A 22,058-nucleotide genomic window follows, 5' to 3' on the forward strand; every position below is an offset into this window, starting at 1 on the left:
GCCTTAGGCACAAAGCAGCATCTGCTTACAGATGACCATTTGTGATTGCTGCCCTTCTGTTCAGTTATGGACATTTAAGCCAAGTGACCTCCCATATAAGCCTGGGTTACCACCAACCAAAGTGATGAATCAAGACTGCAACAGCTCACATCCTCTGTGGCTCACCAGAGAGACCTCTAACACCAAAAGACTCCAGTTGCATGTCAGTGTGTTCAATTCCAATTTTCCCATCTAATTGTTTAACAACGAAAGCCTGCAAAAAAAAAGTCTGACTAAATAATCATGAGTATTGCTTCCTGTTTTCTGAAGCTAAACCCAGAACAATGGTTTGTGTAGTGATGATGAACTGTTAAATAAAATTAAGTCTCCTTCCCTACGGACTTCATAATAAAAATTGTAAACAATATTTTGCAAACAAAGCGGCAGGCCTACAGGCTGTCATTCCCAGATGGCATGAATTAGTGGAGGAAGGTTTGTTGTGCTTCCCTTCCCCAGCCCTCCACCCCTCCCTGAGTTTTGCATGTGCTAGCTTTGGACAGGGATGGCTCAGCTGATGGTGAATCACCTGCTGAAGTGCTAAAAGTGCTAGCTTGGCTGCATTTCCTCAAGCAACAGTGAAGTGTCAAGGCAGACTGGCAAGAGAATAGTCTTCAGCAGCTGGGAGAATTTTTGTGCTTGCACATCTTGATTCGCTGCTATTAGAGGTAGCACAGATATTACTGGGATTTCAAAAATGCCTGTTGAGATCTTGCTTGCTAAAAACCTTCCTGGTGCAACTGCTTATTCATGACAGGGCTTTTCACAGGCATTGCTCAAAAGCTTTCTTTGAGACAACCACTTGGTGAATGGCTCATGTACAGTGTAACTGGAGAAATGCTCGTAAGGGATGTTTCACTGTTTTCCTGTTGGTGACATGAAAAGTTAGGGAATGTTCCAACCAGGGAGATTGTTCCAGAAAAATATATGAGGTCTAGAAAATCCTTTTGAAGTCTTGCCATTTCAAATTGCTGTTTTCTGGATTGCTGGTGGTGGAGAAAGATGGAAGGAAAACTAAAAGCCACATGGAAAACTTTGCCAGGCTCTACATCTCCACATGTTCAACCAGCTGCTAGGGAGAAAAACATGGAAAACCTATTGCCACTATGTGGCAAATCTAAATGTCTTTTACAAACAGAGACTGTTTGAGGGATACAAACCAATGTTAGTTTACTACAATAATTTTTAACTGATGTGATCAATGTGCCTTTTTGACTATCTTTTTCAGTGTTAGTATCTTCTTTGCCTTAATAGTCAAAGAATCACAGAATCTTTTAGGTTGGAAAAGACCTCTGAGGTCATTGAGTCCAACCCATGACTGAACACCACCATGTCAATTACACCATGGCACTAAGTTGCACTAAGTGTCCAATCTTGCCTTAAACACTGCCATGAATGGTGGCTCCACCACCTCCCTGGGCATTACAACTCCATTACAATACTTAACAACCCTTTCTATGAAAAAATTCCTCCTGATGTTCAGCCTGAACCTTCCCTGGCACAGCTTAAGGCTGTGTCCTCTCATCCTGTCATTTGTTACCTGGGAGAAGAGGCCAACTCCCTGCCTTTCTACAACCTCCTTTCAGGTAATTGCAGAGAGCAATAAGGTCCCATCTGAGCCTCCTTTGCTTCAGGCTAAACAACCTCAGCTCCCTCAGCCGCTCCACATCAGACTTGTGCTCCAGACCCTTCCCCAGCTTTGTTGCCTTTCTCTGGAAATGCTCCAGAACTTCAGTGTCCCTCCTGATCTGAGGCCCAGAACTGAACACAGGATTTGAGGTGTGGCCTCACCAGTGCTGAGTACAGGGGAACAATCACTGCCCTGGTCCTGCTAGCCACACTATTGCTGATACAGGCCAGGATGCCATTGGCCTTCTTAGCCACCTGGGCACAGGCTGGCTCATGTGTGCTGTCAGCCAGCACCTCCAGGTTGTTTTCCTCTGGGCAGCTTTCCAGCCACTCTTCCCCAGGCTGTACATGTAGCAATGGTGTACAGTATGTAGTAGTAGTGGTGTACGTGCCAGCTGCCTGTTCTCACCAGTAGCACCAACTACCCCTGCTGGCAACAGACATTGTGAGGAGATTGTCCCCAAGCCTCTCTTGTGGCCCTAAGCAAGAACCAGCATGTGGAGAACAGCAGTGTCATGGTTTAGCTGGTTACCCAGGTCACCCTTTCCCAACAGATATTTCTTATCATCATCTTTGTCAGCATCTTCTGAGCCAAAGCCCTCTTGCAAACCAGTGGTTGCACAATGATGGTTAAATTCTCTGTCATGCAGGGTGAAGAAAAGAGAGCCAAAAAGGATTATTCGAAGTTACACGTCTGTGTAACTTCTCATTGTGGCAACGCCAGAGCGTTCATCGCCTGGCAGGACCAAGGTTAACAAACATTTCTATCAATTCTTATTTTTGGAACAAGTCTGATGTTACTAACGTTTTTGTGGAGGAAGATCCAAGGATGTGGCAGAATCCCAATATAAGCCAGGTTTGCTCATATAATCTCTCAATAAAGCTTCAAATTAGTTTTATGATAAGAATACTGTTTGAAAAACAGGGGATTTACTCAAGGGCATTCCTTCACATATTTTTCCCTGAGTATTCCACATTAGTAATATTAAAAAAATATTCCATTGTCTGGAATAGCAGACATTGAACTTGGTGCTATTTGAGGTTCTTACACACAGAGCTAGTGTTCCAAAACAAAGTTAGCAGAAAATGCAAGGGTGCAAACACCTTTCCAAGTGCTGCCTACTCTAATCCCATTCCAGCCTCAGTGGGAAGCCACTGTTAAGCTTAGTTGTGTGCTTAGTTGCATGACAGCATTCACAAATCTTAGATACCAACAATTATTATCAGCATTGTACTGACCGTGATTTGCCTTTTTTTGTCTTTCTACCTCAATTTCTTTTCAGACCATCAGCCACTTCAGTGTTGGAAGTCTCCATACCACTGAAGCTATTTACCATTATGTTAACTGTAATCTAAAGTTAAGCATAATTTATGTGTGTGTAAGTTTATAGGTATTATCTTTTTCTTCTAAGACAGTTTTGTTAAGAGGGATCTTCTTAAGAGACTATGGTCCATTTACAATCAATCCATTTTGCTAATCTCTAAAAATATCTAAGGTAACAGTATTCAACTTATAGCAGTCCTTTCTCTCTGCAGGCAAAATACAAAGGTTCTTAAAATTTTCCATCCAAGTCTCCTTACAGTCCAACTAGGGAGTGGCAATAGGATGAAAGCCAAGGAATTTCCAGAAATCTTGAAGTGCTACAAAGTCACTACTGATGCGGTGCCCTGACTATTTGCTTGATGAAAGATGCAGGGCCATTCTGCCCCTAATTAGCAGATATTATCAATACATCCCAAAAAAAGTAAAAAATTCTTGCTTGTTTACAGTGGGTAAAGAAAAAGGGTACTCACTTCCCCGTTTAGGAACAAATACAACCTTTTAGCACTCTCTGACCTCAGTCTCTGGAAAAGACTATTTTAGCTACCATATTTTCTAAGTCCCTTCCTCTACTCAAGTCATTCTTCATTTAGATTATATCTGGGTTACAGTTTAAAAGATTAATAGGTCTATTGATGTGAAAATATCCTTTAAAAATATCTGTAGGTGTATAAAATCTGGAGACCAGTCCTGTGGCAGAATGTCTCCCAAAACAGGTTTAATGGATATACAGGTGTGAAGCCCTAATGAATCCTGAACTTCATTAGCCACCACAGAAGCTCTAATGGTTTACATGTAGGAATGTAAGAATGGACATTGTAGATTTTCTTGGAGTGATTTCCTGGATTTCAAAGTGGCCAATCACGTGCTTCAAAATAGTTATGGGAATTTATATTTGGTTGTAAAGGCATAATTTATTGTTCTATTGTATCTCCTTCAAAATCCTCAGACAAGGAATTGGTGTGAACCCTGAACTTAGCTTGTTCTCTTGATCTCCTTGGATTTCTACTGCTGCTTTCTGGATTTTAAGACAACACTATTAAAAAGAAAAAAACCAAAAAAAACCAAATAAATCAATCTATAACTCAGGTGGAGAACATGGATAGATATTCCTGGTATGTCTTTGTTGCTTTTTCTACTGTAAAACAATAAAACAAAAAAACATATATATACAAAAGAATACAGGACAGGCCTTCACAATGGAAGTAATGCAACAGCTCTTCCTGTGGATGTGAAAAATCAATTGTTTCTGTACCATGTTCTGAAAAATAATGTTAAAAAGGCTAGGCTTGTGGCTGGCTGAATAAAAATAAATGCTGTGAACATGCCACTGTCTCCTTAGTCTAGGTTCCTAGCAGTCAGAGTGCTATCCCATAAAATGCTTGCTCTAAGAGATTATTTAACCTGACAGGGAAAGCATTGCACAGGCAAGTCACTACCTGGCTTCAGATGAAAATCTCAAACCTGCTACAGTATCACAAATTGCAAAAACTAGTTGAAAAGACTTTGAAAAGGGGATAGGCTTGGAAACCTTCCTGCCTGCATCTTCATACCTCTGTACATGCAGAATCAAAACAAAATCTAAACATTATACTTCATATATGTATAATTGAATTGTGTGTATATATATATATATATTTATATGTTTGTATATATCCTATATTCCACTCTTCCAAAATGCTTATCCTCTTTACAAAATACCTTGTTTGTAAGACACAATACAAACCTACCCCTGTTTTAGGTCAGGAAATTCTCTAGAACAGTAGAAACTGATCCAGCCTTGAAGAATCCTGTGAACCAAAAAGAAGTCTTCTGATACTTCCCAAAAGGAGACCATGTACCAACTAATAACTCACCAATGATATCACCAGTATCACCCTTCTCTCTTTTCTTGCACTCTCCACGTATTTAGTGGACTCCCATTTGAACTGATGAATTAAAGTTCCTCACTTTTTTCATCCCTCCTCCAGTCTTCTTCTCTAAAGGGGTTTTCCACTTTGGATACTGTAGTTCTTTTCCAACAAATGTAGTAGTCTCTTTCCAAATCTAGGAAAAAGCAGATGTTGGGACATTATTTCTTGAATGTGAAGTGATTGTTTAAGTGCTTTCTCCCCTTTGAATGGAAGCTGAAAACCTTACCCATTTTAGATGGGCAGAGTTATAATCACACACAAATTAAAAGCAAAGATACTTTGTTCTTTCAATTCTCTGAATGCAAAGGACCAATCCATAATCCCTAAAATGTTGTTATAAATATCACTGCAGATAAAATTATCTGGATCTAAAAGCATGAAAGAGGGCAGTCAGACATTTCACTGTCAATGTGGAAAAAAAAGTCGAATAAACTAGTTTCATAGCTGTCTTCCAAGTCCTTGGCTCAGAAGCAAGGTTGGAAACAGATTTCTGCCTCTTGCTGCTGGTGGAGATAATTTCTACAGCAGGCTCTGACTGCTTCAAGTATTTTTATTTTCTTTTTGGTGGAATTAACTTGGTAATCCTTTTCTTAGGAAAATTTAACACAAATTTTCAACTAGGCACCTTGTCAATTACTCCTACCCTCTGTTAAAGACCGACTAAATACCAGAGAGTGGAAATTACATCCTTCCTGAAGGAAACACTTCAAACATGCACCTCACCTGGCTATTCTAGTGATATATGCTCCTTCTGGATACAACACCCTTGACAGATGTGATTACTTGGAACTGACAGATCTCTGTTAATTTGTTAGAAGCTCCCCAAAACACAGGTATGACATTCAGCAATAACTGTAGCATGATTCAAATCAGCTTTGTAACTTTATTGGCTGTGCTTGGTGCATTGTGTGACTGTGCTTCAGGGTTAATCATCACCATGCCAGAAATATGCAGACAATAAATAATGCAAAGTGTATTTTCTAGAATTAATATAGGGAAGACCTTCCATGTTAACCTTCCAACAAGAATTCCCATTTATGGGGAGCAATCATTAAAGACCATCTGCTCAACAGATTCCTCAGCTATCATATATCACCTTGCATTAACCTCTGAGCAAGCTGCCTTTACAGCAATACAGTTAATAGAGTTGATGCAGATTATGCCTTTTCCTGGTCTTAAAATCAAGAGTTGAACATGGTTAGAAGGGAGAAAGGAGTTTTACCTCGGTATTTAGTTTAAGGATCCTTAGGTGCACCATGTCCAGGTGGAATGTGTCAAAATGCACACACACGACAGATGGAGCATAACATTACAGGTCTTACTAATTAGCATATCTATCAAAGATTCCCCAATGAGAGGCTTGAGTAAGCCCTCCTTCCCCAGGAACCTTCCTGTGGATGGTCCTATCTCAGTTTACAAAATGTGTTCTGGAGAGGACCTTGGTGTCTGGGGCATTCTGACCCCTAACTACAAGGCTTCTAAGATGTTTAGTCTCCCAGCTTGACAAATAAGTCTAAGAATGTAGGCTAAAAACCACTAAGAATACAAAAAACTATATAAGGTATATAAAAGGGGTATAAAAGAAAAGGCAAAAAATCATCATGGTATCACAGATACCTTCCCAGAGGAACTGCACCATCACCCAAGTTGCATAGCCTAGACCATGGCACCTTCTAGGCATGGAGTTTATGGTGGTAACAGGCCAAACTTGTTCAGCAAGAACCTCTTTTATTGTTGTTGGCTGCATGTGCTGACAGTGGTGTTGCTGCTGCTCATGTTCTGACTCTGTTGATTCTTCCTTCTGTGCCAAAGCCAGGGACGCTGCCTCTAGAACCCAGGACATGGAGAGGCAAAAGTGTCACAATGTCTTAGGGTTCTTCCCTCCTGGGCAGGGATTGTGGGAGACTACTCCACTACAAGTCCTGCAGAACCACATTTCCTTAGATGTAGTTAGCCACAACCTTGGATAAGGGTGCAATCTCTCAACACAGCTATACCAAGAGTTGAGGTTTGTTTTAATCGATCAGTAATTACCCAGCAGACACAACACCGCAAGGCACCTTGGCATAGAACCTCTGCCTTTGTCATACCCTTGTCTGGAACATCTCTGTCCCAATCCTGAGGATGCTCATTTCCATAGTGTGAGTACTGCCACGGACCAAGGAAGGAAGTGTGATTTTGCTCCACCTCTCTTCCCTAGACAGAGCTATGTTTTCCTCAGCCATAGGCTATCTGCAGAACTTCAGGCTGTGAGCTTGGTGGCTTTGACAGGCAGAAAAAACATCTGTCAAGCCGGAGACACCTAGGACTACAGAGAAAGTGTGTCATACAGTGAGTGGACCAAAGTCCCTGCTTGTAGTGCTCCCCCACCTACTGAAGCATTTAATAACACATTTTTAAGTGTCACCTGAGAGACAGTAATCCTGCATTTTCCTAGAATATCTGATAACTGTGGATCCACACCCATTTCTCCTGATTGTCACAGCAAAGAAGAAGTCAGTGAGAGAAGCTAAGTTATTTTGTTAAAAAGCTTATTTTACAAAGCTTATAGCTTTGAACAGCTGCTGAGCAAAGTATGCAGTCCACACCAGTGTCTTTAGAAGATCAACTGTCCCTAGGAAAGTTACCAGAGAAGAGGTACTTGCTTGTCTCCTTCCTAAAATGAAACCAGACTACCATGAGCACCAGCTTCCAAGCAGGGGCATATAGCTCCTGGGTATGATTTCCAAATTCTTAAAATAAGTAATATTGGAGTCTGTATCTTAGCTGCTGATTTTTTGTTTTCCTCCTCAGTCTTGTTCAGAGGATCAAATTAATTTTTCTTGGCACTATGTTCTCCATGTTTCGAAGCATTAAGGGACAGCAAGATTTCTGCTAGCACAGGAATATGAACTCACATGGAAAAGAAACACAACAGGCAACAAAATAACATGGATTGCCTTCGAATCACCATAACTGTGGTTATTAAGCCAATGCAGCCATTCCAGTCAAATTCGGGACAGTCATTTTTGTGAAGAGACCATTTAAAATTTCAAGTAATGGCCATGAAACCAACAATTCTTTTTGTGGGAGCTGCCTGATATATCATCCAGAAGTCCTGGGCTGTTGTCAGACATTATGCTGTCACAACTGAGATGCTTTTCCTTTTAATGTTCTATCTTCCTCTTTGGATGTCACAGTGATCCTTCCATGAGTTTTCTTGCTGAGAGCAGAAGGAAAGACTCTTTTGTGGTATCAGGAAAGCAATCAGTCAAGATCATTGTTATGCTGGAAGTAAGCCACCTTTTATCTCAAGACATTTCTATGTCAGTTGAAGATCCAAACACTCGCTCTATGCAGCCTCCTGAACACAGGGGAAGGATGTGTGCTGTTTGACCTCCAGGATACAACTCCACATATCTGTCACGCCATCATAGGAGATGGGGGAGATAAAAACCACCACAGGATAGGCTGTTATCCCCCAGGCACATGATGTAATTTAATAGTGACCACAATATTCAAAGTGGCAGCAGCACACTTACATAAAAACAGTATTTGTTTTACTACTGTCCTACTAGGACAGCTAGCAGCAGAGATTATCTAGTGAAGCTCTGTATGACATATTATGCATGCTCAATCTAGTACAGAACTTGGTCTCTAAGAGATATGAATATACTGGAGTGAGTTCAGCAAAGGGCTGCAAAGATAATTAAGATACTGGAGCACCTGTCATACAAAGAGAGATTAAGATTGCTGGGACTGCTTAGTCTAGAGAAAAGGCTCAGGCTCAATGTGTATAAGTACCTAAAAGGAAGGTGTAAAACACAAACCCAGACTCTTAGTGGTATCCTCTGAAAGGACATGAAAAAAAGTACATTCAATTTAAACATAGTTTTCATTTATTTGTTTTTAAACAGTGTGAACCAACACTAGAACAGGTTACCCAGAGAGGTTGTAGTGTTTCCAACCTTAGATACATAAAACTCAACTGAACACCATTTTCTCCTTTCCAATGATTCTGTGATGTAGTAAAATCCCTTGGAGGTGTATTGCTGTGGCACAGATTATCAGGTAAAATCCTCCCAAGGCTGTCACAAACATGAACCTGCTGAGAATCCCCAAATCCCACTGCCAGACTCACTGCTTCTAATTTTCCTCAGCAGAATGTGTTCACAAGGACACCAAAAATGAAAAGCTACTTGCTCTCACTAGAGCTGGAGTTTTATACTCATACTGTTCATATTCATAATTCACTTTCCTCCTTTGCTCCAGAACTCTGCATGTCTAGTATTTCATAGTGTCTTGGTTTGAAACACAGGTGTCTGCCAAGGAAGGCAGGAACCTCCCTTGAAATGGAAAATGCAACCCCCTTCCCTCCCAATCGTTATAATTTTGAAATTAAGGGGCTTTCAGGCAAAGATCTGAGGAACAGGAATAACAGTTCTTTATTATTATAATATATATATATATATGTGTGTGTGTGTGTGTGTGTGTGTGTGTGTAACCAGTCAAACAAACAGCAATAACCATGGCAGTAACAGCAAACAATCCCAAACCCAGTCCCAGCCTTCTCGGCCGTCGGGCCCTTTCCCCTCGGGTGCAGTTCCGCTCGCAGCCGGCAGGGGCGCTGGCGGCTCCCGGTGAGCAGGGCAGGTGCGATGGTTCCCCCGCGGCTGCAGGGGGCGCTCCGGAGCGAGCTCGGGGAGCACGCGGCAATGGCGGCCTGGGATCCCGGGAAGGGATGGGACAAAAGGTTCACAAACCCCTGGGCAGCCAATCCCGGTGTCCGGCCGGACCCGCGGGAGCGGCAGGCTGGAACGGCAGGGACGAGCACAAATCCCAGGTGGCAGACGAGATGTATCGAACTCCAGAGCTTCAGTGGAACCCCCGGGGACCTCAGCAGGCAGGGCGAGCAGGGGCTACAGCATAGCGAAGGCTCGAAGCACCGGCAGGGGCAGGGCAGCCACAGCCCGGCTCCCAGCGGGGCAGGGAAAGGCAGGCTTGGGAATCCCAGGGTTTGCCCTGAGGCATCCCAGCAGATGGTGAACAAGTCCTTCTTCTAGTAAGGTGGGGTGTTAGGGTCCCGGTGCAACAGCCACTCCAGCAAGCAAGCTCCACTCACAGTAGAGGGAAGGCAGCCAAAAGCAGAAGCCTGCAGCAGCAATGAACTCCCTCCACAATGGTGGCAGCCCCTCTCCCTCCGAACGCCAAGAACACCAGCCACCCATGGACTGTACCCAACCCCTTTTTCACAGTTCAAATCTTGTGGCATCCCCTGCCCTACTAGAGAAAACCCCAGGTGAAAGAGAGTAGCCAGTTGGACCCCTGCCTCTGTGGCCAGGTCTTTTGTTTTTCTTAAGCATCCAGTAATTTGTCCCCCTGGTAACATATATAGGGAAAATTCTTTTAAGAGGAAAAAAAAAAAAAAAAAAAAAAAAAAAAGGAGAACTCCTAAAACCCCAACACACAGCCAGGAGGGAAAAGTATGTTCTGTTAGTATAAAGAGGTAAGGAGTCTGAAGACACAGATACACCACATAGTTATTAGTGGTAGAATTTGTGAACAGTGCAATGTATGTATGGACTGCACATTGAGACAGTCTCTTTTTTTGACTGGTTAACTTCTGTTTCCTGAGGTGTACTGTAAAATGAGTACAAATTTTGAGGAAGAAAAGCTGCAGATCTGAAAGGAGAGTGAAACAAGTCTCTTCTTCATCAGTCTGAATTCTAGCTCTCATCAACCCATCACAAAAGGTATGGAGATTTTTAACACACTTATTTTACTCAGTGTTTCTTGCTCACCAGTAGTAAAGTAGTTCTATATGAATCTTTCTCTGCTAATAAACCTCACTATTTGAACAGACAAGAGAAATGATGGTAGTTTCTAGGCCATTATTTAAAGAAAAAAAGACTCCCCATTAAAAAACTCCCCCTTTTCTCCATACTGTTTCAATTGCTGTACCAATTGCTAACAGAGTACTGTGATATGAAGTGGACTTAGCATGTACAGAAGTGACATACACATGAAGCTTCCTTTTTCTTGTTTTGGATTACAAAATGTTAAGGTAGTTTTCCAAGCATCCATTGTCAATAAGGGCAATGCCTCCTCAGCTCAAAAGAAATGGACAGTCCTAAGAGGAAAGGGAAAGTAAAACAAGTCTCTGTAGACACAAGGCAACCTGTCACCCAACTCAGAGAAGCAAAACATTATGCTGTTACTCAAATGATGGCTGTAATGATAGCATTCACTCCAGTTCTATCAGCATCATTCCTTTCTGAAATAATCCCAAGAGAAACCCCTATTATACAACAGAACACCTTTGCTTTTAGTAGTTTGTTGTCTCAGTTGACATTCAATAGCCCACCTAGTCTGGCAGTTTCATGCTTTATAAATACAAGTTTACTCTTAGGAGATGACAATTTAAAATAATTCTTAAAATACTGTAGTTAAAAGGTACAAAGACTTCTGTTACAAAGTCGCAGTGGTGGCATTAGCTTTTAAAATAAATTAGGCACAAAGTAGATTAGCAGCAAATGCACAATTTACACATCCTTCCCTGTTCTTGCCCCAACATCCATTGTCATCTGTGAGTTGAGAGATCACACCTCCAAAAATTAAAAAATGTAACTTTTTTTCACCAACACAGTACATATTTTTATCTCACAAAAATTTCATTTGTAAGAGTTAGAATCTGTTGTTTGAGGAAATTCTTTAATTCCTCAGCTTACCAGGGAATGGTAATGGCACCAGCAGTACAGCCCATCCTCATGGTTTGCTGAATGGCAGCAAGAAGTCAGGTCGACTAGAGGCTTTTCTGGCTACCTGCTAAATACATGTGGTTTCTTGGTCCGTTCTTCCCCCCAAAGTTGCCAATTACTAGTTTGTGATGCAGGATCACATTCAAGGCATTATAAACAGTCATAGCAAAGCAACTAAATTCAATTAATGTATTTTCATAATGAAGTGAAAAGAAAACAAGTCACTGGATTAAAAAAAATAGTTCAGATGAAAGCTGTTGATTAAGAGCCTGTTGAAAAGCAACTTTTAAAAATCTTGTTACTATTGATAAATGAGATACCCAAAGTTCACAGCTGCTAGGGAAGCAAACTTTTCCCATCACCACCTTTAACATTCACTTTAGAGCTGCTGGTCTCTGAATTTTGTGCTTTTTCACTCCTTCTTTGGTCGACCTTTGAAGGTATTCATGATTTCAAGGCTTCCAAAGTAGTCCAAAAGGAGAACAGTTGCTTTCACTGGTAAGAAACTGTAAGGTAGGGACATTGAGGAAGGAGATAAAAAGGAACAAAACAGACATCAGAAGAGTTGTGCAGTTTTATCACAGAATTAGTTTTACAAAGGCAGTATACTCTTTAGAATATAGACCCCACTGGTCCTCTCAAAATAACCTTTACACTCATTTGGCAGCCTGAGTTATTAGCTAGATCAGTATTCCAACCTGGCTTGCAACAGAGTCAAAATGCCCTAATGCTGGAGCAAGACACCAGATGGGTTTACAGTTGGACTCAGTGATCTCAGAGATCTTTTCCAACCAGTAATTCTCTGATATGCAGTTATGGAGAAGCAGGCCCAGTCTCTACAGCCCACAGTACAACTGCACCCCAGTGGAGTCAGCAAGGCACAGCTGGACTTTTCTGTCATTGTTCTGTCGCTCAAGGGTAGACTGAACCCATAGAAACAAAAAATTTAAAAAAACCTTCAAAAAATGAACAGAACTTAATGAAAATTCACACCAGTAAGTAGAAGCCTCGCTTGTACTTTTAGTCAAACACATAGCTGAAGCATCCCTGGACAGCAAAGAGAGAGGGGAAAAGAAGAACAGAAGCATAACTTACCTTTTCAAAAAATATAAGACATAAAGGATGCGTGGGATCAACAACATTTCTTGGTTCTGCCGAACAGCAGTGATTATCTTCTCAGCTACATACTCTGGATCCAGAAGGGGAAGTACACGTGGCCAACTGAAAAAGAAAATATTTATTGCTATAATACAAATTGCTTTGGATTCATATTTCATTCAAGAAAGTCTCAATTTTATAGTTATTCAACAACAACAAAAAATAAATACAACAAGTCCTATGAACAACAGAATCTTCATTATGTTAGAGTGAGTGGACATTGTTATTTTCTACCTCTCATAAGACAAAACCAGAGTGCTCATCTTAAGACACATCAGGCTTTTTTTTGACTCCTAAACTTTGTCATTATACATGCATACTGAGCAAAGCTATGCCACCAGTTTCAGGAGGTGAATGGAGGTTTAGAAACCAGAGAGGACAAATGGAGCATTTGGCTTCTCCAGAGGAAAGGACACCAATTATGTTTCACATTTCAGCTTAAATGAATAGTAAAGTACCTAGGCCTTTTGAGTTGCCCAGTCACTGGATAGCAATGTTAACACCCATCTGCAGCCCTAAAAATAATACAGGCAGAAAAAAGCCTGGCTCATGATTTTCATTAAGGAAATAGGGGTTTATAACATGCTAAAAATGCAACTTTCATAAAAACCTCACAAGAAGTTACTCACTTGGTTTTAACACCATCAAACATTCCTGTGTTTATGATGTAAGGACACACAATTGTGGTTTTAACACCAGTCTTTCTCAGAGTTCTCATCTCCATATCAATTGACTCTGCAAAACCAACTGCTGCAAATTTACTTGCACAGTAATCTGTAAAATAGAACATTAATTGCAGTTAAATATTTAAATTTAAAAATTAAACTTTACTGTCCAATACTAAACCACTTCACATCAGAATAGGAGTGGTTTTCAGGATTAGGTTAAACTTTGCTTTTGATGTGATTCATTCCTTTTCTTTCCTCTCCTAAATCAACTGTTGTTCTAGACTGGCATGAACTGGATGTTCATGACATCCCTGCTAACACTTTTCCACTCTCTACAGAACAACATAAATGAAATTATTTTTTCATACCAGACCTTATCTTTAAATCCATGCACTCACTTCTTATGCATCAAACTCACATTTTCAAGACTCTCTAGCGTGGTTTCAACTTGAAACTCAGTTTGTCCTTATTATCACTCCCTTGGAGCTAGATTTCTGTTACTGCTATGTCACCTTATTTCATATTCCTCCCCCTTTGTACACATGTTCCAGAAATGCCTTCCGAGCTTCCTCTAAATCTAAAGTGGCCTCTTCCCTATCAGAAACCTGCAAGTAAACTTTAACAACATTGAGGTTCTCAGCTTCCAAAGTTCCATATGGCTTCTAGATCCTCTAACTGCCTTGGCAGAAAAACCTGTTTCACAGCACTGCTGAGCTCCTGGAAAACTCTTTGTAAAGAAATAGTCTATTTAAGGTCAGCTGTTTTGAAAGTCTGGCTATTTGCTTTACCTATATGGAAAGATCCAGAAACTCAAAAACAGTTTGGTTTTTTTCCCCCCATGGATATTGATTGCAGAATTTAAAATCAAACTAATTATCTTAATTAATATTAGCTTTAATACACTACCTGAAAGCTGACTGACTCCACACAGTCCTGCAGAGCTTGCTATGCTAACCAAGTGTCCATGGTTAGCCGCAATCATTGCTGGGAGGAAGGCTTTGTAAGTCTGCAAAGTAAATCAGTGTTGCAATGTAAAATTTTACAAAGTAAGATACATGCCATGATATTTTGAAGGTGTTTGTTGGCTTTAGAGAAATTCTCCCTACAGTTTAAATAAGCTTTCCCCCTTCCATTATGGAAAGGATGTGTGTGTGTGTGTGTGTGTGTGTGTGTGTGTGGAGCTTGTTGTTTGAATTCTAACCTTCAAGTATTTAAATTTCCCAACCCCAGCAGTATTACCAAACACAGAGGGTAACTTGATGAGAGCTAAATATATAATTGCAGCTAGTCATGAAGTTTCTTTCAAATGAGAATGAAGTGTTCACTGCAAATTTTGTAAAATGGCAAAGATTTTAATTTCACATTTTCCTTCTATTAAATTCATTAAATCTTTGTGATTAAATTTATTTCTAAATAAACTGAAACATGATTGAATATTTTCTTTACAATTCTTTATGATAGAAACACCATATAGGTGACCTGCCTTTGCTGGAAGGAAGAAAAAGCACACCAGGTTACTCACTCTGGACAAAAGCTCCACTTATTATTACGAGCATTATCAGAACATGTGGTATTTTTACTGAAATTATCACAACCACAGAACAACTAGAACACTAACAGAACAGAAGAACTGAAGTAGAATCGAACACTTCTCTGTTACTAGGGGCAGCAATTACTAGGGTGGGCCTGCTTCATGTCAATTAATAATGAGATTATAACAAATGACTAGCCTCAGAATTTAGCAGATGGTAGACTTCAGTCCTTAAGAACATTTCTAAATGTGAAGTGCTTCCACCTGCCTACACTAGAGCTTCCCAAAGGATCCATTCTACCACACTTTTTAAAAAATTTTACAGACTCCAGAGCAAAGTAAGTAATTTCTTGTATCATTTCTGACTGAACCTCCAAAGAGCTCTATATCCTTGCATGCTTTCCTCAACTCCAAAAGGCAAAATTAACACTGAAAACATGTTAAAAGGAATGTCTTAGTATGTATATGCAAAATACAGGTATTACCCAGAAGTGTGCCATTGTGTTCACGTCCATGGTTTTTTCTACAAGTGAATCTGGAGAATCAAGAAATCTCTTCCCAATTACAATACCAGCATTGTTGATCAGGATGCTAACATCTCCGACTTCTTTTTTAACCTAAACCAAACAATATCAAGATAGTGTGCAATAAATACAAAACATTCTTTCCAAGTATTATATATGAAAACTTAGCAAACAGAAATATTACACATTTAGTAAGTGGAACTTGTGCTTTTTATGGATCCAAACACCTCAGGTTCTTGGAGTCTCACCTGATGCCTTTCTAAAGGTGAGCTCTCAAATGGATTTTCTTCAGATATGTGGAGCCCAACAGCTCCACACAAGCTTCTGATGTCAGCACCTCTGTTTCTGGGGACAACTGTTCCAGATAAGTCTCTAATGCAGAAAGATTAACTAATGCAACAAGTATTTTGCTACAGTAAACCCATCTTAAAACTAAAGAGCAATTCTGGACTAGAATCTGGTATACTCTACCCCAGAAATTAAGTTGGCTAAAAAATAATGCCTCTATACTTAATTCAGTAAGAGGAAATATAGTTCTCCTTTTAGCTCCAGACTGAGAACATTCACGAACAGACTCATTTGAGAGAATGACTATGGACCAGCTGATAGCAAGATATTGTGACACCTCTCCAAAGGAGAATGAAAATATTTAATATAGAATTTGAAGTACAGTTCACTGATCTGAGCTGTCTGGGAAAAATGAAATGAGTATAACAGTAAAGAATTAAAGGGTAATTTATCACCTGTACTTTATTCTAGCTTAACTTCCTCATCTTCCTTAAACTTCATTTTTCATGTCCATTTTTGTTAACTAAGCTTTAGGAGTTGGGTACTTTTGGAACAGGGACATTAGAAATACATTTTAAGCTATAGCTATTGATAGCCAAAAGGTTGTCCTTCATTCTGTTGGTACAGAAAGAAACAAGAATCTAGTAATGCAGAGCCTTTGGGTTTTCCTCCTACTGAAGTGACTTCTTCATGGTGTCTCTCTGTGGCTGATGAAGCAGATATTAAAGATTCACATACATTTCATTTTGGCTTTAAGACTGTTTTACAGGGAGCAAAGTTTTCAAACATATTCTGCCCTGACAGCATGAATTTAGTTCACCATAGTCTTGCAAAACTCCAAGTCTGCATAAAGCTGAATCACCAGAAGGGGAAAAAACAGGACCTGGAGCCATGCTGTCTTATCTTGCAAAGGCTGATGCTGAACACTATGAACCAAAGTCTGCTACACTGCACTAAGTAAACAGTGGCACCAAGCACTCATACTAATACTAAAGTCTTTTTGTAACTGGTAAGATTGGATGATTCTACATCATCAGCAGGACATGACATTTCTGAAGTAATGGTAGTAGGGTATTTTCTTCTATATGGATCAGCATGAGGATTTTTAGTGAATCTGACAGTTGCTGTACTGCTGACAGAAGGTTGTAAGTGAGAAACCATGCACTGGACCCTACTACAGCTTCTTTGTTCCTGCCTGTTTCTGCTTGCGTCATCCTGAATCCATGTCACACAGATCTATGCCCTGTTCTCTTTTTCAAATTTGGCCAGATGGCTCAGCCACTGCTTTTCTCCATGGGCCCAGAGTGCTAGCCCTCAAAACTAAAGGTTAATTTTCATCTTCTTCATTCCAGTGTCCTTCACACTACAATACTCCTCCCCAGTTCAGCAGGAAGCACAGCTACAAGCCTGTGGAGAGAAGTGAAACTTCTCTGCAAGGACAGCAGATGCCCAGTTCAGCTGGTGTAACAGAGCTGTAAGGGGGGCCAAGGCTGATCAGCATTACTGGAATACAAAACCAATAGCCTCTAACAAGCTGCAATTCATGCACAAGCTTCACATATCAGAAAGCTTGTGATAGTCATTTTTGCACAGGTAGAAAAAGGCAGGTTTCTTAAAGAGCACCAAAACATTATTTCAGCCAGCAGATGTTCCTGAAGACAGCTGAACTTTAAAAAAAAAAAAAAATCATGCCCAGGCAAACACTCACTGTGGAAACCCTTTAGTTCAACAGTTAAGTATAGCAAATTTTAAGTGAATGATAACAGGTTGTTACACTGGAAACTGTTCAGCGATTTCAGCTTTGGGCAATGCTGCTAGTCTGCCCAAATTATCTAACCACATGCTATGTTTACAAAGCTCTTCAGAAATGAAAGAAAGAAATATTTAAGACCTCAAGATACATTTATTAATTCAGATAAAGTAAGTCTGCAAAAATCTCTTCACAGCAATGGAATGATTTGAAAATTGCCTAAGCAGATAATCCTTTTTACAGTGTATGGTCTTTAGGGCTTACTTTTGGTACAAGGCTGCCAGAACTTGAAATACTGCTTTAGCTTCAATGAATCGATTTTCCGCACTTCGTGATTAAGTGCCTGCTTAATTGAATAAATGAATGAGAAGCTACCCAGTTAAAATGAGCTACCGGAAAAGAAAGCCAGCTCTTTTTATTTTTTAAGGAATAGAGATACACAAGTCAACTCTAAAAATCAGAATTCTTGAAATAGATAGGAAGCACAACACATTCAGAATGAATTAACTTTAATCTCTTGCTTTGAATCCACTAGAAAACTTAATCATGCATCTTACACCCACACATGCACTCAGAATAGTGTGAAAGCCACAAATAAGATACTTTACCTGGTCAGCTACTCTGTAGACATCCTGTCTTTTGCTACAATCACAGATGTAAGAGTGTACTCTTCCTGCTCCATTTTCTTTGGCCAGTCTAACTGTGTAGTTGAGCCCCTCTTGATTAATATCCCAGAGGACCAGCGTGGCTCCAAGGCTGGCAAACTTTACTGCCAAGAGTCTTCCAATGCCACTTCCCGCTCCTGTTATTAATACTATTTCACCACTAACACTCTTCTTCCGTTTAGGCACAACCAAGAACACCAGTGACTCCAGTAAGTAATAAACAAGAAGTACAATGACTTTTAATGTTTCCAGGAAGAAGTTCATCTTCAGGCTATTTCTTCAGCTACCTGATAAAAAACCCAAAACATGTGCCAGATAGGGTAAACCATAGAGAAAATGCAAACATCAACATTGCAAAAACATTTTCAGATGCATTCTAATTATTTTCTCTACCCTGCTTTTGAGTGTTGTTTAAAAAAAAAAATAGGCTTACACCTGCATATCATAGATTTGTCCTGTTTCTGTCTCATCTTCAGGTTGCTTCTACTTTCCTCCAGGATGCAGTACACTATTCATTTACCATTCAGCAGCAGGAGGAAACACCTGCCCTCACCTGCTTTAGAAATTCCCCATCCCTCATGTCATGAGTTTCATTCTCTGCTCTGACAGAATGTGGACACAAATCTAAAATAAATAAATACATACCAATACTAAAAATTTGCCCATTGAGCATCTTAAACAGAAATGCATGACAACTACAAATCAAAACTTATGGTTTGATCAAAGAACTTTAGTGCTCACAAACTAGTACTACATGTCAGGAAAAATTCTGCTTTTAGGACTACAATTTTTTTGCTTTGTAGGCACTCCTTGTCACTATGAAATCATATGCAAAAGAAGTCACAGTCCCAATTGTGCTGAGAAAACATTAGCATAAGGAGCTTCAGAAGACAATATGCTTATAAATCTCCAAAGCACACTAGGTAAATAACTGTCTGTCACTACTCACTTCTCAGCTACCTGTCCTACCGTTTTATTAAGGAGAGCCTGCTTTTGCAACTGAACACAGCTCTTTAAGAACGCACTGCAAAGCTGTTGAGTTTCTTCTCTTCACCTCCCTGCATTAAGCAAATGTCATAGGCTTGAATCATACCATCTCAGGTATGTGTTTAACCTCACAGTCTGTACACATCCCAGTAATGCTGACAACAAGCAGGCCTTGAAGTCCTTGGAGGAATGTTATTTTATTTTTCCAGTATAAAAAAGTTGTGCAAGAAATTCATCCTTGGTCAAAACAGGTTTTAATCTTTGACTAACAATATTATGAAGCAATAATCTCTTCTTTCTCAGGTAAAGGTAGAGCACTTTGGCACTTACACTTCAACCTTTAGCACTACATGCCCAGTCTGATTACATCTCTTAGCTAACTTTGCTATCTATGTGTATAGGTAATCATGTTTGACAAGTGCCAGGACATAAGTCACTTAGGTCTCTGCTACTCTGAGCAAAGTTCATGAAATTTAGCATGTGAACATACATGTGTTACCATGAGTCTCAGGTTTTCTACGTGGGAAACTAGGCCACTCTTGAAATGAAATAGGCCCCTGCTAGAGCAGAGCTAGTTATTTCAGAAAGTTTTCTGGCAGAAACGTTGGGACATCTTAAAACTGTTCTGATAACAGAAAAACATTTGTCAAAGACATAGTGGGTAGTAAAACAAATTCCTTCTGGCAAAGTCATGGGGTGAATGCTTTCTATTGAGTACTTTCTATTCTTTGTTCTCATTAAAATGTGACAAAAAGTGCACAGAGGCAGTAACATCAATAAGTAATGAAACAAATATCAAAATAGCATTGGAACATTTTTCCAGAGTCAATATTGGCATTTCCTGCAATAGGCTCTCATATCTATAGAGCTATTACAGTTTTAAGCAAAAATAGAGTTATAAAGGAAAAATGTTATTAAATTTCATGTACATTCTTTGTTGAGTCTAAAACAGAAGCAAAAAGTCTTTAAAATAAATGCAGTTGCTGAATTTAACTTGATTCCACTAATTTAACACACTTAACATAAAATCCTCCATTTGCACGAAAGAGGACTGGTATCTCTGGCATAGATAAGGATGTTAAAGTTAATCCCTATGGAAAACCAAGTGAGGCAACTGCCTTCAGAGGCAACACACAACTTGATCTAAACCCAGTTAAAATTTTGTGCCAGTAATTCTTTAAGTAAAATATTCATATATTAGGTTTGTATAGGTGACAGGCACATTAGATCTTTCAGAAAAGTATGACTTTCACTTCATGAAGTAGAGTTGTTTATGCATACAGACCACAGGAGACTTCCTGTTATAAGACCAACTCTGCATCCTTTAATGAGATGCTTTTTCCACGGACACATCTCCTCCCTAACCCAAATCTGACTGGGCCTCCGTTCTCACCCAATGCATTAGTATTGCTAAGCATATCCATACAATCAAATTTGCCACTCACTTGGCTGATTTTGGCTTCTCAACTAAAGTGACCAGGGATGTATTTACAAGTGAATTAACCAAGGGGATCTTTGGTACGTCTAAGATCTCAGATCACTTCTGATGCCTTGTATTGTTTTTTAGTATGCCTACGTCCACACAAACATAAGTGTGGAGGGCTTTTAAAAATGCAGAAGAGAAGTATCAGACGTTCTACATTTTCTTGTCAGACAGATTTCAAGCGCAGATAACTTTGCCAGCAAAGGCTTGTTGGTACCGGTGCCAACACTCACCGCCGACAGGCTCTTGCAGGCCTGAGAGGCTCCTAAAGAATATCACTGCTCACGAATCACAAGGGCAGGCACACCACCTCTGCTAAGTCGAAGAACTAAAGGCTGATCATGCAATTACCCGAGCAGGGTGTGGTAAGGATTACTTTTTCTCACTATACCGGGAGAGTTGTGATCCCACAAAAAACACAGCAGTCCTGTAGCCAAGGCTGTTCAAGGGCTGAGGCATAGCAGTATTTTCCTCAGTCCCCGGAGGATGCTGGATAACCTTATTCTCACTTGGCACAGCGCACCTACGAACCCAGCCAGCATCATCAGAAACCCCACGAGCAGCGTTCCGCTGCAGTGACCGCCTCACCGCTCGCCTCAGGCCGCCTCCCCGGCCCGCGCCGCAGCGCCCGGCTGCGCCCGGGCCTCGATCCCCCCGCCGAGCGCCCGCACACCCTGTCCCGTCCCACAACGCCCCAGCACCGGCGCTACCTCCGCCTCCCGGCGCGCCGCAGCAGCTCTGGGACGAGCAGGCAAGAGCGGTGCGAGGAAAACAAGAAGCACAACGGGGCGGAGCGGAACAGCCCTGCTTTTATCGGTCAACCCGCCCCCGCGCGGGGCTGACCGGATGCCCAGGGGCGGCACGGCTCGGCTCGGCACGGCTCGGCTCGGCTCGGCTCGGCTCGGCACGGCACGGCTCGGCTCGGCTCGGCACGGCACGGCTCGGCTCGGCACGGCACGGCACGGCACGGCTCGGCTCGGCACGGCACGGCTCGGCTCGGCTCGGCTCGGCACGGCACGGCACGGCACGGCACGGCTCGGCTCGGCACGGCACGGCACGGCACGGCTCGGCTCGGCACGGCACGGCACGGCACGGCACGGCTCGGCACGGGCTCCTTGGGGCCAGAACGGCAGGCTGGGGGCTGCGGCTGCCGCGGCGCTGTCCGCGCCCCGCCCGGGGCCGGGATGGGGTTCAGCCGGGCGGGGGGAGCGGGCCCGGCACGGAGCTGCCAGCACGGAGCTGCGGGGCCGCCCCTGGGAAGGAGAGATGCGGCCCCGGGCGGCGGTGAGGACGCTTAGCCTCCGCGGCTCTTTGCTGAGGCCGGAGTAGGGTCAAAAGCTCAAAGGACGGAGCAGTTTATTTGGGCGG

The 22,058-nt window shown here is 41.4% G+C and overlaps 1 protein-coding gene across 1 annotated transcript; it reads right to left on the minus strand.

Moving 5' to 3' along the window:
• Window positions 1-9,300: 9,300 nt before the first annotated feature.
• LOC138105121 (epidermal retinol dehydrogenase 2-like) lies at window positions 9,301-21,500 on the minus strand. The gene is made up of 7 exons (XM_069004775.1): window positions 21,401-21,500; window positions 18,164-18,507; window positions 15,479-15,610; window positions 14,369-14,468; window positions 13,424-13,568; window positions 12,732-12,857; window positions 9,301-12,142 (listed from the first exon to the last, which is right to left on the minus strand). The coding sequence occupies exons 2-7, from the start codon at window positions 18,482-18,484 to the stop codon at window positions 12,049-12,051; spliced, it is 918 nt and encodes a 305-aa protein (XP_068860876.1). The 5' UTR covers window positions 18,485-18,507; window positions 21,401-21,500; the 3' UTR covers window positions 9,301-12,048.
• Window positions 21,501-22,058: the final 558 nt, after the last annotated feature.

Source organism: Aphelocoma coerulescens, chromosome 2 (assembly GCF_041296385.1).
Source record: "Aphelocoma coerulescens isolate FSJ_1873_10779 chromosome 2, UR_Acoe_1.0, whole genome shotgun sequence".
In the NCBI taxonomy this organism is placed as follows: domain Eukaryota; kingdom Metazoa; phylum Chordata; class Aves; order Passeriformes; family Corvidae; genus Aphelocoma; species Aphelocoma coerulescens.

Bases quoted from the DNA above. Each gene is read 5' to 3' on its own strand.
- LOC138105121 (XM_069004775.1), bottom strand. From the start codon at position 18,484: ATGAACTTCTTCCTGGAAACATTAAAAGTCATTGTACTTCTTGTTTAT. The intron at 14,469-15,478 runs GTAATACCTGTA...TTTACTTTGCAG, and splicing joins ACACAATGGCACACTTCTGG to ACTTACAAAGCCTTCCTCCC. The intron at 13,569-14,368 runs GTAGTGTATTAA...TCTATTTTACAG, and splicing joins TGGAGTCAGTCAGCTTTCAG to ATTACTGTGCAAGTAAATTT.